Source organism: Gavia stellata, chromosome 18 (assembly GCF_030936135.1).
Source record: "Gavia stellata isolate bGavSte3 chromosome 18, bGavSte3.hap2, whole genome shotgun sequence".
NCBI lineage: Eukaryota > Metazoa > Chordata > Aves > Gaviiformes > Gaviidae > Gavia > Gavia stellata.
This window is the reverse complement of record NC_082611.1, coordinates 19,702,148-19,718,737: the sequence shown is the minus strand read 5'-3', so window position 1 is coordinate 19,718,737 and position 16,590 is coordinate 19,702,148. Positions and strand designations below refer to the sequence as shown.

Here is a 16,590-nt window from a genome sequence, read left to right as displayed (position 1 = left end):
GACGGGGGCACGACAAAAAGATACATGGAAAAAGAGGGACAGGGAGCAGGAAGACAGAAAGGGAAAGAAAAAAACAATGATAGGGAGGAGGACAGAGGGATAGAGAGGCAAGGAGAGGGATGGGGAGCAGGACAGTGGGGAACAGACACAGAAGAACAGGGAGCGGCACACAAGAATACAGATAAAAACAGAGGTACAGGGAAGCAGAAGGAATGACAGGAACAGAGAGATGGAGAAAGAAAAAAGGAACAGGGGAGGACAGAGGGATAGAGAGAAAAAGAATGGGACAGGGAGCAGGGCAGCGAGCTGGAGAAAAAACCTACTGATGGGAAGCAGAATCGTAGAATCATAGAATAGAGTCAGAGAATCATAGAATCATTTAGGTTGGAAAAGACCTTTAAGATCATCAAGTCCAAGCGTAAACCTAACACTGCCAAGTCCACCACTTAACCATGTCCCTAAGCGCCTCATCCACATGTCTTTTAAATACCTCCAGGGATGGTGACTCCACCACCTCCCTGGGCAGCCTGTTCCAACGTCTGACAACCCATTCAGTGAAAAGGTTTTTCCTAATATCCAATCTAAATCTCCCCCGGCGCAACTTGAGGCCATTTCCTCTTGTCCTGTCACTTGTCACTTGGGAGAAGAGACCAACACCCACCTGGCTACAACCTCCCTTCAGGTAGTTGGAGAGAGCAATAAGGTCTCCCCTCAGCCTCCTCTTCTCCAGACTGAACAACCCCAGCTCCCTCAGCCGCTCCTCATCAGACTTGTGCTCCAGAGCCCTCACCAGCTTCGTCGCCCTTCTGTGGACACGCTCCAGCACCTCAAGGTCCTTCTTGGAGTGAGGGGCCCAAAACTGAACACAGCATTCGAGGTGCGGCCTCACCAGCGCCGAGTACAGGGGCACAATCCCCTCCCTACTCCTGCTGGCCACACTATTTCTGATACAGGCCAGGATGCCGTTGGCCTTCTTGGCCACCCGGGCACACTGCTGGCTCATCTTCAGCTGGCTGTCAATCAACACCCCCAGGTCCTTTTCTGTGGGGCAGCTTTCCAGCCACTCATCCCCAAGCCTGTAGCGTTGCATGGGGTTGTTGTGACCCAAGTGCAGGACTCAGCACTTGGCCTTGTTGAACCTCATACAATTGGCCTCAGCCCATCGATCCAGCCTGTCCAGATCCCTCTGCAGAGCCTTCCTACCCTCGAGCAGATCAACACTTCCGCCCAACTTGGTGTCGTTTGCAAACTTACTGAGGGTGCACTCAATCGCCCCATCCAGATCATTGATAAAGATATTAAACAAGACCGGCCACAAGACTGAGCCCTGAGGGACACCACTTGTGACCGGCCACCAACTGGATTTAACTCCATTCACCACAACCCTTTGGGCCCGGCCAGCCAGCCAGCTTTTTACCCAGTGAACAGTGTGCCCATCCAAGCCATGAGCAGCCAGTTTCTCCAGGAGAATGCTGTGGGAAACGATGTCAAAGGCTTTACTAAAGGCTAGGTCGACAACATCCACAGCCTTTCCCTCGTCCGCTGTGCGGGTCACCTTGTCATAGAAGGAGATCAGGTTAGTCAGGCAGGACCTGCCTTTCATAAACCCATGCTGACTGGGCCTGATCGCCTGGTTGTCCTGTACAAGCTGTGTGATGGCACTCAAGATGATCTGCTCCATAATCTTCCCGAGCACCGAGGTCAGGCTGACAGGCCTGTAGTTCCCCAGATCCTCTTTCCAGCCCTTCTTGAAGATGGGCGTCACATTCGCTAACCTCCAGTCATCTGGGACCTCCCCCGTTAGCCACGACTGCTGGTAGACGATGGGAAGTGGTTTGGCGAGCACTTCCGCCAGCTCCCTCAGAACCCTTGGGTGGATCCCATCCGGTCCCATAGACCTGTGGGTGTCTAAGTGGTGTAGCAGGTCACTAACCATTTCCCCTTGGATTGTGGGTGCTCCACTCTGCTCCCCATCCCTGTCTTCCAGCTCAGGGGGCTGGGTACCCGGAGAACAACTGGTCTTGCTATTAAAGACTGAGGCAAAGGCGGCATTAAGTACCTCAGAAGAAGATAGGGATCAGGCAAGTAAGATGAATGGGAAGGAGGGCAGTGGGATGCAGAAGAAAAATGGTGATAGGCAACAGGACACACGGTTAGCAAAAAAAAAGGATGGGAAGAATGACAGGGATTAACAGAGAAAGCCAGGGACAGACAGCAGGACAGAGGGATGGAGAAAAAAATACTGATGGGGAGAAGGACAGAGGGATCGAGAGAAGAAGGAGAGGAAGAAGAAAGGAGAGCTAGAGAAAGAGGGAGAGAACAGGACATACAGACAGAAAAAGAAGGACAGGGATTGAGAAAAGGGAGGGATGGAGATCAGGATAAAGAGAGGGAGAAGGGGAAAACAGTCATGGGCTGAGGGACAGACATGGAGGAAGGAAAAATAGGGATGGGGAGCAGGACAGAAGAATAGAGACAAGAAAATGGGGACAGCCAGTTGGAGAGAGGGGTGTAGCAAGAATTGAAAACCAGTAGGACTGGGAGCAGGACACAGTGGCAGAGGGGAGAAAAAGCAGAGGGAGCAGGACAGAAAGATTGAGAGAAGAGACAAGGCAGGGACCAGGACAGAGGGACTGACAGAAAAAGACAGGGACAGGGAGGAGAACAGAGAGATGGAGCACAGGACAGAGGGACAGAGAGACAAACATGAATGGGAAGAAGGATGGGATATAGAAAGATAAAATAGTGACAGTGTGCAGGATGGAGGGATAGAGACAGAACAACAGGAAGTAGGACAGGGTTGAAGAGAGAAAGACCACAACAAAGAGTGGGAAATGCAGACAGGATGAGAAGAGTAAGTACAGGGAACAAGTCAGAGGGATAGAGGGAAAAAAAGAGAGGTATACAGATCAGGACAAAGTGATGGAGAAATGAAAAAATAGCAATGGGCTGCAGGACAGAGATGGAGGAAGAAGAAGCAGGGACAGGGAGCAGGACAGTGACAGAGAAAAAAGGGACAGGGAGCAGGACAGAGGGATAGTGAGAAAAAGTGAGGGACATGCAGCAGCACATTGGGATGAGAGAGAGAGAGGGACAGGAAGCAGGACACAGAAGGAGGAAAAAAATAGTGGTGGGCAGAGGACAGATGGAGCATGACAAAATAGGGATGGGGAGCAGGACAGAGGGAGAGAAACAAGGAGAATGACATAGAAAAAGAATGAGACAGGGAGCAGAGGGGATAGGCAGAGAGAAAGAAAAGGGGCAGGAAGAAGAACAGTGACAGAAAAAAGGGACAGAGAGCAGGACAGAAAAACAGGCAACAAAATAGGAGAGGGAGAATGACAAAGGAATGGAAAGAGGGGCATGGAGCGGGACACTGGGATAGAATAAGAAAAAGGGACAGGGAGCAGGGCAGGGATGAAGAAAGAAGGGCAGAGTGACAGAAAAATAAGGGACAGAGCAAGACAGAGATAGAGAAAGAAAGAACTGTGATGGGCAGCAGGACAGAGAGATAAAGAAGCAAAAAATAGCAGTGGGCTTCAGGACAGATGGAGAAAGAAAACGTATGGATGGGGAACAGGACGGAGAGAAAGGGAGGGGGACAAGGAGCACAACAGAGAGATGCAGGAAAAAATACCGATGGGAACAGGACAGAGGAATAGAGCAAGAAAGAAAGGGTCAGGCAGAAGGACAAAGGGATAGAAAAAGGGACAGGGAATGGGACATACAGACAGAAAAAATAGGTAGAAGAAGGATCCAGACAAGATGTTGGAAAAAAGGAATGCTGATCAGGACGAAGAGAAAACAGCATTTGGATGCAGGACAGAGATGGAGGAAGAAAAAAAAATATGGGGAACAGGACAGAGCAATAGAAGGAAAAAGGGACAGCCAGCTGGGCAGAGGTATATAGTGAGAAAGGATGGGACAAGGAGCTGGACAGAGAGATAGAGAAAAAATAGGGACAGGAAGGTGGACAGAGTGACAGTACCAGGACAGAGAGATGGAGAAAGAAAAAACAGTGAGGGGCAGCAGGACAGAGGGAGAGAGAAGGAAAAAGAAGGACAGAGGGATAAACAAAAGAGTTGAGGGACAGAATGCCAGAAAATGGGATACAGAGAAAAAGACAGGAATAAGGAGCAGGACACTGGGATAGAGAAATAGAGGGATGGGGAGAACAACAGATAATTAGAGAAAGAAAGGACAGGGAACAGCACAGAGGGCTAGAGACAGAGATAGAGGGATGAGGAGCAGAACAGAGGGACAGACAGAAAAAAGGAGGGACAGGGAGCAGGTCAGAGGGATGAAGTAAGGAAAAAAAAGTGATGGGGAGCAAGACAGAGAGATGGAGCAAGAAAAACTAGGGATGCAGAGAAGGACAGAGAGAGCAACAGGGATCAGGACTGAGGGATAGAGGAAGAGAGGGAATGAGTGGGATGGAGAACAGAGAGAACAGTCGTACAAGGAAGCGGAAAAAAATACAGAGGGAAGGAGAGGATTGGGAAGCCAGACAGAGGTACAGGGGGCCAGGCAGATGGATGGATAGGCAGAGGGATGGGGGGACAAAGAACAGCACAATAGATGAGGCAGGGACAGAGAGAGAGGAGGGCAGGGATCTGGAGGCGTGGGGGATGCAGAATGGGGCAGGGAGGGACTGGGACGCAGAAGATGGGGTCATGGCCCCAGGGGCCTGGGACTTAGTGCAGCTCCTGCTGTTGGTGCCACCCAGAGAATTTACAATTCAGATGCTTCTCCCTCCCTCTCTCTTTCTTTCCTGTAGCTCTGGTTGCTTGACTGTCATCCACCTACAAGAATACCTTGGTGTCTTAAAGCTCTTAAAATACAAGGCTTTATAGATACATAGTGTAACCCACACACAATACATGGACCTACTGTACTTCTGGTTACACATACAGAGCCTGTGTTATATCTTGGTGATCTGGTCTGCTGAGGATAGGGATGGGGAGCCAAACAGAAATAGAGAGAAAAAGAGGGACAAGGAGCAGTGAAGAGGAAAGAGAAGGACAGGGAGACAGTGAGATGGAGAAAGAAACATAAGGATGGGGAGCAGGACAGAGGAATGGAGAAGAGGAGGAGCAGGGAACTGGACCAAGCCCTGGGGCTACTCTGGAGCACACGTTCCAGGAACTCCACAGCTGTGTCCTGGGGATCACCACCCTCTTACCCTCTATGCCAGGGAAATGGCACCCCACCCTCCCTGCCACCCCGCACAGGCACCAGGGGAAGGTGCCTCCCTGCAGGGGCTAAGAGCCCGGGCAGCGAGGGGGCAGGAGGGAGGGCGGGCAAGAGGCTGGTACAGGTCTTGGGACAGACACAGCAGCAGCGTAGGGTGCCCAGGAGATGAGGCCAGGCCTGGTCTTGAGGGGCCATGGTGGTCAGCACATGTGGCAAGCCCCTGCCCCTCGGGCCTGACCAAACGTTCCCAGCAACATGGAGCTGGGAACAGAAGATGTTTTATTCAGAGTTCACCCTGTGGGCTCAGGGAGGCCAAGTCCTGCAGAGACTTCAGGGTTTGTCAGGGACGTCTGTCAGGAGAGCAGCAACCCCTTGCTGACCAAGGCCAGGGTCTGTCCCTGTTGGCGTGCCAGGCAGGCATAGCTCTGCACTGGTAACACCCGCAGCCACACGCAGTAGAAGAGCTCGGGGTCATGTCATGAGCCGTGGAGCACCACAGCACCCAGCACCAAGCTGACAGCCAGCTGCAGGTGGGCAGAGAGGAGGCAGAAGGTCCTGGGGGACAGCGCCGGGAAAACCCACCCCAGGGAGTTCCCATCTGCAAAGCCCACAAAGGGCCAGCAGCTCCCCAGCAGCCTGGGCCCACCAGTGCAGCTGGAACAGGCATCCAGCCCACCCCACCCATCACGGGAGCCTAGGCGCAGGCCCTGGGGTGCAGGGGACCCAAGGGGACAATCGCTGCATCTCCTCGCCAGCGCATCCCTCTGCTGTGGTCCAACAGAGAGTGAGGACACATGTTGGGTCCTGGACCACTGTTGATGACTCCAGGATGCGGGCTCTGCTTGGGACTGCACGATGTCCCTCTGCCTCCACCCTGCACAGGCACACAGTCCTGGCCTCGGTCAGGTGCTGCGTGGACCCCTTTTGCCAGTGAGACCCTGCCAGCTGGGGCAGGGCTGGCATGGGCTTGCCCCCTTACCAGCTGCGTTTCTACCACCTCTGGCAGCACAGGCACCTCAGCCTCCTGCTCCATCTGTGGTTTATTGCAGGCAAAAGGGCTCAGCTAGATGAGTGCACACCTCCATCGTACCTCCCTCAGGGCCCGGGCAGAGGTGTCCTGTCATGCCTTCTGCTGCACAGACCCCCGCACCCCCTTCCCCAGCGGTACTATTGCTCTGGGTGCTGCAGCAGCCCACAGCACACCACAGTGGCCACAGGGAGCAGGGAGGGAAGAGGAATAGCCATGAGGGTGCCCGGGTGCCCCCCAGGAGAGGGGCTGGCTGCAGCCCTGCTATGACCCTGTGGCTGCCAGTGGCTTGCTGCTGTGCCCCAGTGGCCTGAAGCATCTCTGTGTGTGTCCTCCCGAGGAGCTGGTACCTCCCTGGGTTCTCTTAGGGCCATCCAGCCTCTGCCAAGCGCTCAAGACCCCGTCGGGGGGAGCTGCTGGGGGGGTCCAGCTGCCCCTCCGGTCCCCGGGAGCACCTGGAGCCTCCCCTGGTGCCTGCCTGGGACAGGGGAGTGGTGGCGGGTGCTGAGGGGTGTGCGTGTGGATGTAAGTACCTGTGCAGGTGTGTTGGGGGTTGTGTGTGCGAGGGGAGGTGCGCGTCAGGTTGTGCTCGGTGTCAGCGTTCAAGAGGCTTGTGCTTGCTGGTGGATTTGATAAGCGTGGTTTTTTTGGGGGGAAGCGTGCTCTTGGTGCGAGTGCTGAGTGTGTTCTGCGTGCGGGGCGGGGGGGGGGGGGCGCGTGTTGCGGGGTGCAAGTGTTCACACACGCGTGTGCCGGAGCGGGAGTGCTGCCACCAGCGCTGCGGGTGCGCCCGTACCCGTGCGTGTGTCCCGCAGCGTGTGCGTGCAGAAAGTGCGCGTCCCTGGCCGGGGTGCGCGGGGCAGGGGCGGAGCCGCCGCCGGTCGCGGGCTCTGCCCGAGCGGCACCGGGCAGCAGGAGCGGCACCGGGCAGCGGCCCCGGCAGCGGGAGCGGCAGTGGTAGCGGCAGCAGCACCGGCAGCGGGCAGCTGCCTTCGGCGGGGCCAGGTAGGGTCCCGCCGGCGCGGGCGGAGCGCCGGGTCCGGCCGGTGCCCCACGGTGGGCAGAGGGGCCGGGAGCGGAGCGGGGCTCGGGGGGCGGCGGACCCTGCGCCAGGCTGAGCCGCGGCCCCCCGCGGGCAGGGCGAGGGTGGGCAGGGAGGGGCAGGGCGGGGCGGCGAGGGGGGGGGTGGCTCCGCGGGACAGGCAGCCCCGACGGGGCGCCGGGGCCGTGCCTGCTGCTGGACGGGGCGGTGCTGGGGCTGCCCGAGCCTGCCCGGTGCCAGGGGCTGTGGCCAGGCTGGGCGCAGGCGGGATGGGGGGCCTGGCACGGTGCTGGAGGGCAGCGGTGGTTCCCAGGCTGAGCCCCCGAGCTGGCCAAGCAAGGTGGGGGGCTCTGCCTTGTGCCCCCGCAGAGCGAATGAGGCGCCTGACTGCAGGTTTGCTGCGCAAATGGGGAAGTGGAGGCACGCCGTGGCAATGGCAGCAGCAGAATGAGCCCGGGGGAGTGGGCTCCCAAGCCCACTGAAACAGGGAGTTCAAACTGCCTGCTGTCTGTCGCCCCTCTCCCCTCCCTGCTCCTGTCCGGCCAGACCAGCAGGACCTGTGTTGTCCCCCCCCAGCACTGCTGCATCTGTCCCGTTACCCTGCCTCCTCCTGCCCTTCTTGGCCTTCCCTGGACACAGGAGCTGTCTATGCTGGCTTGCAGGCATCCCTGGCATGACGTGCTGCCTGCCCCCACCAAGGCTCTGTGTTGGTCCTTTCGTTACCCCCACCAGATGGGTACCGGGAACCATTCTCCCTGCCAATCCTTTACCAAACCCTCATTAGAAAAATCAGGTCTCTTGAGTCCCAGCTTTGGCACTGATTGGGTTCTCGTCCCTGGGAATGTTACCTCCTCCATCACACCGCCTGTGCCCCTGCTAACCCTGAGTAGCAGATGTGGGAAAGGAACCTTATTGCCCACACTCTCCATTTTCCATCTGCTCAGAGCAGCTGTCCCTCTCACTGCTCGTCAAGGCTATTCAGAACCAAGTGAAACTCAGAAGCATTGTCATAAACCCATTTACAAAATGTGTGAGTGTGAAATGGTTGCAAAATGCTTCCAAGTGACAACAGAGCCACGAGGGTGCGCAGCAGCTTCCTGAGAAGATGCTAAATAGGGACTTGGAAATGTCCCACTCTGCCAGAGATGCTCTGAATGACTCCATGAGAGTCTCTTAGCATCTCAGTGCCCCAGCATCAGTGTCACAGTTCGTATATGTCACTTACTTAAGAGACCCTGCTTTCACTCTGTGCCTGTTCTATCGCTGTCCTGTCTGCAGACAGGACTCCACACGGAGGGGTGGATCAGAGCTAACCCAGTAAAGATAAAGATTTGTTTCTCTGCTGCATCAGTGAGTTCCCTGATCCAACCAGTTAAAAAGCCACCTCTTAATGCTCGCTGTGTCTCAACTCCTACCTGTAAAGGGGACTGAAGCACTATTTTGCCTTCATGTAGATGGGTCATGAGCCACGGGTGACCAGGGAGAGCCTCAAAGCTGTTGCAAGGGTACATTTACCAACCTGCCACCACATCCTTCCTGGCACTCTGTTCCTGGCCACTGGCTGTCCCTGAAAAGAACTCACCAAGCTCCCCAAATTCCCATTCCTACAGGCTCAAGAAATAAGCTTGGAGCTGAGTGGTGAATGAAAACAGTAGTGACTCCCTGACAGCCAGAAACAGTTTTTCCAAGTAAAGCATGAGCTGCTCACGTGCGCATCAAGGGATGTCACATTTGGACTGCAACTAGGCTATGCGATGTGACAGTACTCCAAAGTGATTTCACTGCACGTAGCACCAGTGAGGGGGAAGTTTGCAGGGTTGCCTTCCTTGATTTGCAGGGGGGTGAGCAGCTATTCCCTGTCTTTTTGTTCTCTTTAGAGCAGTCTTTGAGGAGGGCTGACTAGCAGCTCGTCTGCCTTGTGAGAGAGAGCAAAGAAAGGATGCTCGGCAATGAGAAGGATGGGTGGGAGATGCAGGGTGAAGCAGCCAGAGACTCTACCAGGCAACACAGGCACTATGTGGGTGGATGATAAGATGAAGTTGGCTTCTGGCTGAGCTGTCAGCTCTTCTCCAGCTTTGCTAATACCTTTCTCAGCCCCGTGGAAGAAGGATCTCAGTGCCACAGCCTTGCATGGGGTATAATCCCAAGCACAGCCTAAGCCAGTGCAATCAACTAGAGGTAAGACTAAAACACCAGTGGCAGCCTGAGTTGCTCTCCCCTGCATACAGGGAAGCTCCCTGGTCCCAGAGGAGTTAGGCAGCATGAGAAGAGACCAAGGTCCTCAACCAGACTCTGGCACCAGACCCACCCGCAGGCTCCCATCCACCTCTCTCTCCCACTCCTGCCAGGGCCTGTGTAAGCTCCCCTGCTTCCCGCACATCCATACTGCATGGGGTACTCTCTTCTTCAGGTGGCTGCAGGGGGACTTTTGCCTGTATTGACAGCTGACACTGCCATTTGAATTGACTTTGTTTGAGCACTGAGGCTGAGCTAGCAAAAATAAGTAGCACGCACTTCATTACTGGCTATCCCAGCTTTCCAAAGGAAAGCTCATCCCTTTGCCACACGAGCAGCATTCATGGAGCTCAAGGTTACTATAAAACAGAAGAGTCTAAGCCAGACATAAAATTTCTGTGCTGCACCTGCCACAAGGCAAATTCACACCCAGAGCAACTGAAGCCCTCCCTGTGAAATCCCCTCTGCCTTGGGATGGGTGGGTGCTATGGGAGCAACCCACATGTTTGCAAATGAGGTGCCGTGACCTCTGGGGTCCCAAAGAGCAGAGTCCAGCTCCCAGGCAGCAGCATGAGCTTCCTGCTGCCCAGACAGAGGAGAGGCTGCCCTGCCAAGTGGCGTATTTGACTTATACCAACTCTTGGGCAGTGCACAACAGGCCAACCAAAAGACCTTATCCTGCTTCCTAGGCTTTCCGAGCCTTTGGCACTTGCCTCTGGGGATACTTGCAACTGTATGGGAATGGTCTCATTACAGCTGTGGTAGTGTTGAACAGGGCTCGGTGTGATTCCAGGCAGCTTGCTGGCATCCCCAAATCTGGACTGATAACAGGAACACTTGGACTCATGCTCACATGCCCCTTGCAGTGCTTCTGCTTCAGGCACTCGCGCTGCCAGTGCTCCCCGGGGAGCACTTGCTAATTCTCCAGCCTGAAAGAGAATGCACAAAGAGAATGATAGAGGTTGGTTTCCTGCACAGATTCTGCGATCTCCATACTCATGGTGCGCTGGCCTTGGGCCACACTCTGGTAACCGCAGCATATCCCTACAGACACTGCAGAGAGGAAAAGAACCCAAACCATGTGTTTATTCAAGGGAAGCTGTGCCTGTATCTGTATGAGATGTTCCCCCAGCTCCAGAACTCAAAAACATGCAGACGGATTTCTAAGCCTGTGACAGAGAAACTAGTGTTTCTATGCGCAACTTCACCTTCTGCTTTCAGTCCAAATGCCTATTTTGGGGGCAGGGCAATGATACAAAATGCCCAAGTCCTGGGGAAAGCTTCCCCGTGAGACATAGAAAGGAAATATATATCTGGGTCACTGAAACCAAAGCAGGAGTGGTCCCATCAGAGCTGTCCTCCTCAGAAAGTCCCCACCTGGGCACAACTACTGTGTAGTAGCTGTCACTGCCAAAAGCATTTCCAGCCCTGTGCCTAGTGTGCAAGATTTATTCTAGGAGCAGGTACCAAAAGAGCTGAGAACATGGAAGGGATAAGACTCTGCATGTCAGTGTCAAGGGAGAACACATCTTGGCTTGTCCAGCTGGTTGGTTTGGGGCTGGACCCCCACTGCTGGGAAGAAACATCACACCCCTCCTGCCATCAGCTGGACCAGCTGGGAGGCGGAGATCCTGGCTCCAGTCTCCCACAGAGGAGGAAGCTGGGGACGGATGCCATCCTCTGCTCTCCCCCAAACCTCACCTCCAGCATCATCAGTCCAAGCCAGCATCTGGACATGGGCTGTGGATTCATTCCAGGGCCAGAATGAGGGAGCATGGCACCCCTTACCCCCAACCTAACCCTACCTGTCCTCCAGGCCAGCAGTGTCCAGAGGAACCTGCTGAAAAGTATGTGGGTCACAGAGCTGAAAACAGGGCTTTGTGTCTCCAGTGAGCCAAGAGGCCCACCAGCCAAGCTAACAGGCTAAGCAGTGTTTCTCCAGTCTCTCACATCTTTCCCTGTGTTGCCCCAGGCTCCAACATCTCGCCACGCCACAGAATGACAGAGCATGAGGACTTCGCGAGCTTGGCTAAATACTGGAACTCCTCCGACAGTTACCAGTTCAGCCCTGCCAGTGTCATTGTCCCTGTGGTCTTCTCCCTTATCTTCCTCCTGGGCACAGTGGGCAATAGCCTGGTGCTGGCAGTGCTGCTACGTAACGGGCAAATGGGCCACAACACTACCAACCTCTTCATTCTCAACCTCAGCCTGGCTGACTTCTTCTTCATTGTCTTCTGCGTGCCTTTCCAGGCCACCATCTACTCCCTTGAGGGCTGGGTCTTCGGCTCCTTCATCTGCAAGGCTGTCCATTTCTTCATCTACCTCACCATGTATGCTAGCAGCTTTACCCTGGCTGCTGTCTCTGTGGACAGGTAACAGTCTAAAGATGCCTTTGGGTAGGGGAAGGAGGGCAATCTGAGAAGCTGGGCTGAGTGAGGGCATGGGAAGATCGTGGCCCACCACCATTAGGCAGATGGTTCAAACCCCAGTGGTATCAATCCATGCCAAAAGCAGTTTGAGGACCAGTTGTGTTTCCCTTGCCCTAACAACCCCCAAGCAGCACTTCCAGATCTCTCAAGTGCAGAGCTGGTGCTGCTCCTGTCTGCGCCAGTCCTCTGGGATTCCAGTGGTTATACAGTTTGGCTGCTGTCACGAGGAAGACCTGAGATTTCTTGTGGTCTAAGCCTCTTGCTTCCCTGCACCTACATCACGTGAGTGCGGTCTGCCTCTCCAGCCAGCTCAGAACCGGGGGTAGTATCTCAAAGAATAGGACATTTTGGCAAGGTGCTAGTGTCTGTGTTCTCTCCGTTTCTGGTGGCACTTGTGTGCTGTAGTGCAGTGCTCAACCCAAGAGGTAGCTGCATTTTTCAGCGTGACGTGAAGCGATTCTCGCAGAGCTGCCGGCAGCTTTCAGGATGACAGGACCGGCAAGCAACAAGGGTTTGTCACACACATGACCCTTCACACCAATTGCATGTTCTATCTGCCTGCTCTTTGGGCCTTAGAGTGCATCAAATGAGCATCTTTCTGTGGATGCTGGCAGGCTGAGGCTGCAGCAGGTGCACTCCTGTCTGAGCTGACAGCTCCTCTCCATCCCCTACCCAAAAGCACCAAGCCACCTTGCCTCCTGCTGACATCTACATCTTTGCCCTATGGCGTTGCCTGGAGGTGGGGGAGCAGAGCTGGCCATCACACCATATCTGGCCACTGTTACGGGAGGGAGCAGACAGACCATCACTGCCTGCTTTGGGCTGGCCTGAGGAAGCAGACAGTACCAAAAGGCAAGGGCCCACCTGGTCCCTTTGGTAACAAGGTGGAGGCAGCCACAGCTCCAGTGACCAAATCTACCCCCCTGCCAGGCTGATCTGAAAGCCGGAGAAGTCTGGAAATACGCCCTCAGTGGGCAGGAGCCTCCATGGTGAAGCTTCCCCAGGTCTTGAATCCTCAGTTCAGACCTCTTTCTGCTGGATAAATTCTGCCAAGCAGTACGTATCTGCATGGTTTCCACAGCACGATCTCTCTGGCCCTAGCTCAGGGACATAACCCACCCCACCACGTACGGAGGGGTGAGCCAGTCTAAGCCTGTGGGAGGAGCAGCATCCTTGCTAGAAAGAGCAAAGCTGCTTTACCCAGGACTGTATCTCAAAGAGGGTGTGAGATAACGCATAGGGGATAAAGGAAACTCTCTTGTCCCTGGAGTTTATATGGCCAGCCAGAGCTTGGCTGAAATCTCAGTGCTGGTTGCTTTGCTCTCTCCTCCAGGTACCTGGCCATCCGCTATCCACTGCGCTCCCGGGAGCTGCGGACCCCCCACAATGCAGTGGCTGCCATGGCTGTGATCTGGGGCCTCTCTGTGGTCTTTGCTGGGCCCTACCTGAGCTACTATGACCTGATTGAGTGGGAGTCCAGCTACATCTGCATGCCTGGCTGGGAGGAGTGGAGACGCAAGGTCATGGACACCAGCACATTTGCCTTCGGCTATGTCATCCCAGTGCTAGTCATCAGCCTCTCCTACACCAGGACCATCAAGTACCTGTGGACAGCAGTGGACCCCCTGGAGGACATATCAGAGTCCAAGAAGGCCAAGCGGAAGGTAACCAAGATGATCATCATTGTAACCATCCTTTTCTGCCTCTGCTGGCTGCCCTACCACGTAGTCATCCTCCGATACCTCTACGGAGACTTCCCCTTCAACCAGGCCACCTACGCCTTCCGCCTGCTTTCCCACTGCATGGCCTATGCCAACTCCTGCCTCAACCCCATCGTCTACGCCCTGGTCTCCAAGCACTTTCGCAAGGGCTTCAAAAAAGTTTTCAGCTGTCTCTTGAGGAAAAAGCACCGCAACAAGGTGCATGTGGTGCACGCTGCCCACGTTGTGCCTGGATTTGAGGCAGGCTCCACCGAAGTGTCCCAGATGCGTGAGGAGAATAACAGGTGTGAGCTGAACCCAGCCTCCATGGCAGTCCCCTCCAGTTCCTCCAAGCCCCCTCATACTTCTTAGTGGCTAAGCTCCACACCATCTGCCAGCTCAGCTGTGTCACCAGCTTCAGGCCACCCTTTCCCACTGGGTGAGAGAGGATGCTGGAAAGGCAAGCCAGAAACTGCTGTACACTGCTTCTGGCCTTGTCGTTCCTTCCCATTCCATGCACCAACTGTTCTCCTGAGCCACCTCCCCACAACATGTTGCATGCAAGGGAAGGAATGGACCCAGACTTGCTCCTGATCCTCAGACCACCTGGACTCCAAGGACTAAAGCTCCAGCTCCTCTGTTGGCTCTCATCCTTCCAACTCCTCTGCTCCATGGCCCCACTGCTCTGGACACATTGGTTAGTTGTCAAAGAGTCTCTTCTGCCTCCCAGTGTCCCTCCCATCTGGCCAGACGGGCTCCCACAGGAGGAATGGCAAGGAGATGGGCAGTGCAGGCAGGGCCAGGCAAGCAAAGGTGGTGTGGAAAGCAGTCCAGCACAGCCTGTGGATGGTTGCAGTGATGGCTTTGGTGCTGGCTGTGCTGCTCTCCCAGTGACTGGGTCTTCCCCTGGGATGTGGGGCGGGCTGTTTGCTCTCTGCATGTGCGGGATGTTGCTGCTGTACATACTAAAGAAATGTCTTTCTTACCCAGAGCAAATAAATGCACTTCCCTCATCCAGGCAATAGTGGGGCCTGCGGTGGTCATCTGGGGTGGGGATGGGCTACCCCATACCACAGCGGAGCCTGTTTCCTAACTGGTATAAATCACAGCGCACCATGAAAACCAGCACTGAGCAAAGTCTGCAGCGCCAAACCCTGCTGGTGTCCCCACTCCTTTCTCCACCTCCACAGCCGTGTTTGCTGACACAGTCGCCAGGTCCCCGTGCAGGCCAGTGCGTAGCTGATATTTTTCTCCCAAGATAAATGACCTCCACCCTCCACAGTTAGGAGTCTACTGTCAGTGCATAAAAGCAGCGCTATCTGACCACCATGCTTCAGAGGTCCCCTGGGCAGGCAAGGAGCTCATGGGCTGAGGCAGGGTTAAGTGGTTAGTTCAGTTATGTTTCTTCCTGCCTACATGGCACAGTCTTTGCACAGGGGATTGAGAAGGCTCGCTCTCCATAGTGGAGCAGATGCTCTTCAAGGCATGCTGTATCTCAGGATCTAAGCATGCACTCAACCCACTGGAGCTTCAGGAATGAAAACTCTCATCTCCCTTACCAGGGCTGATTAGATGCAAGTGGGTGCCTTTCTGCCATTGCTAAATCACCGGAGATCATAGAATATCTCAAGTTGGAAGGGACCCATAAGGATCATCAAGTCCAACTCCTTGGTCCTCGTAGGACTACCTAGAATTAAACCATATGACTAAGAGTGTTGTCCAGATGCTCCTTGAACTCTAACAGGCTTGGTGCCGTGACCACTTCCCTGGGGAGCCTGTTCTAGGGACCAACCACCCTCTCAGTGAAGAACCTTTTCCTAACGTCCAGTCTAAACTTCCCCTGATGCAGCTTCATTCCATTTTCTCGTGTCCTGTCGCTGGTCACCAGAGAGAGGAGATCAGCGCCTCCCCCTCCGCTGCCCCCCTTGAGGAAGGTGTAGACTGTGATGAGGTCACCCCTCAGTGATGAGGTCACCCCTCAGCCTTCTCTTCTCCAAGCTGAACAAGCCAAGTGACCTCATCCGCTCCTTGTAAGTCTCGCCCTTGAGACCTTTCGCCGTCTTGGTTGCCCTCCCCTGAGCACACTCTCACAGTTTGATGTCCTCCTGGTATTGAGGCGCCCAAAACTGCACCCAGTACTCGAGGTGGGGCTGCACCAGTGCAGTGCAGAGTGGGACAATCACCTCCCTTGACCGGCTAGCTATGCTGTGCTTGATGCACCCAAGACACGGGTGGCCCTTTTGGCTGCCAGGACATACTGTTGACTCCTATTCAACTTCCCATCAACCCAAACACCCAGAGCTCTTTCCGTGGGGCTGCTCTGCAGCCCCTCGTCCCCCGATTTGTACGTATACCCAGGATTACCCCATCCCAGTTGCAGAATTTGGCACTTGCTCCTGATAAATTTCACACGCCTGGTGACTGCCCAGCTCTCTAGCCTATCCAGATCTCTCTGTAAGGCCTCTCTACCCTCGAGGGAGTCCACAGCTCCTCCTACTTTAGTATCGTCGGCGAACTTACTTAAAGTACATTCGATTCCTGCGTCCAGATCATTTATAAAAACATCAAAGAACGCTGGCCCTAAAACTGAGTCCTGGGGAACCCCACTGGTGACTGGTCGCCAGCCTGACGTAACCTCATTCACTGTAACTCTTTGAGCCCGACCCGTCAGCCAATTGCTCACCCAACGCATTATGGACTTGTCTAGCTGTGTGCTGGCACTTTATCCAGAAGGATACTGCGAGGGACAGTATCAAAAGCTTTGCTAAAGTCCAAACCCACCACATCTGCTGGCTTCCCTTGGTCAGCTTGATGGGTCACCTTGTCACAAATGGAAATTAAGTTGGTTAAGCAGGACTTTCCCCTCGTTAACCCATGCTGGCTGTGACCAATGACTGCGTTGTCTCTCAAGGGTTTTTCAGTAACTCCCAGAATAACCTTCTCCATAATTTTACCAGGCACTAA

The 16,590-nt window shown here is 54.7% G+C and overlaps 1 protein-coding gene across 1 annotated transcript; it reads left to right on the top strand.

Moving 5' to 3' along the window:
* The first annotated feature begins 11,411 nt into the window (after positions 1-11,411).
* On the top strand, positions 11,412-13,998 carry LOC104253757 (galanin receptor 2b-like). The gene is made up of 2 exons (XM_009807305.2): positions 11,412-11,869; positions 13,260-13,998. Exons 1-2 carry the CDS (start codon positions 11,496-11,498, stop codon positions 13,996-13,998), a joined length of 1,113 nt encoding a protein of 370 aa, XP_009805607.2. The 5' UTR covers positions 11,412-11,495.
* The last annotated feature ends 2,592 nt before the right edge of the window (positions 13,999-16,590 follow it).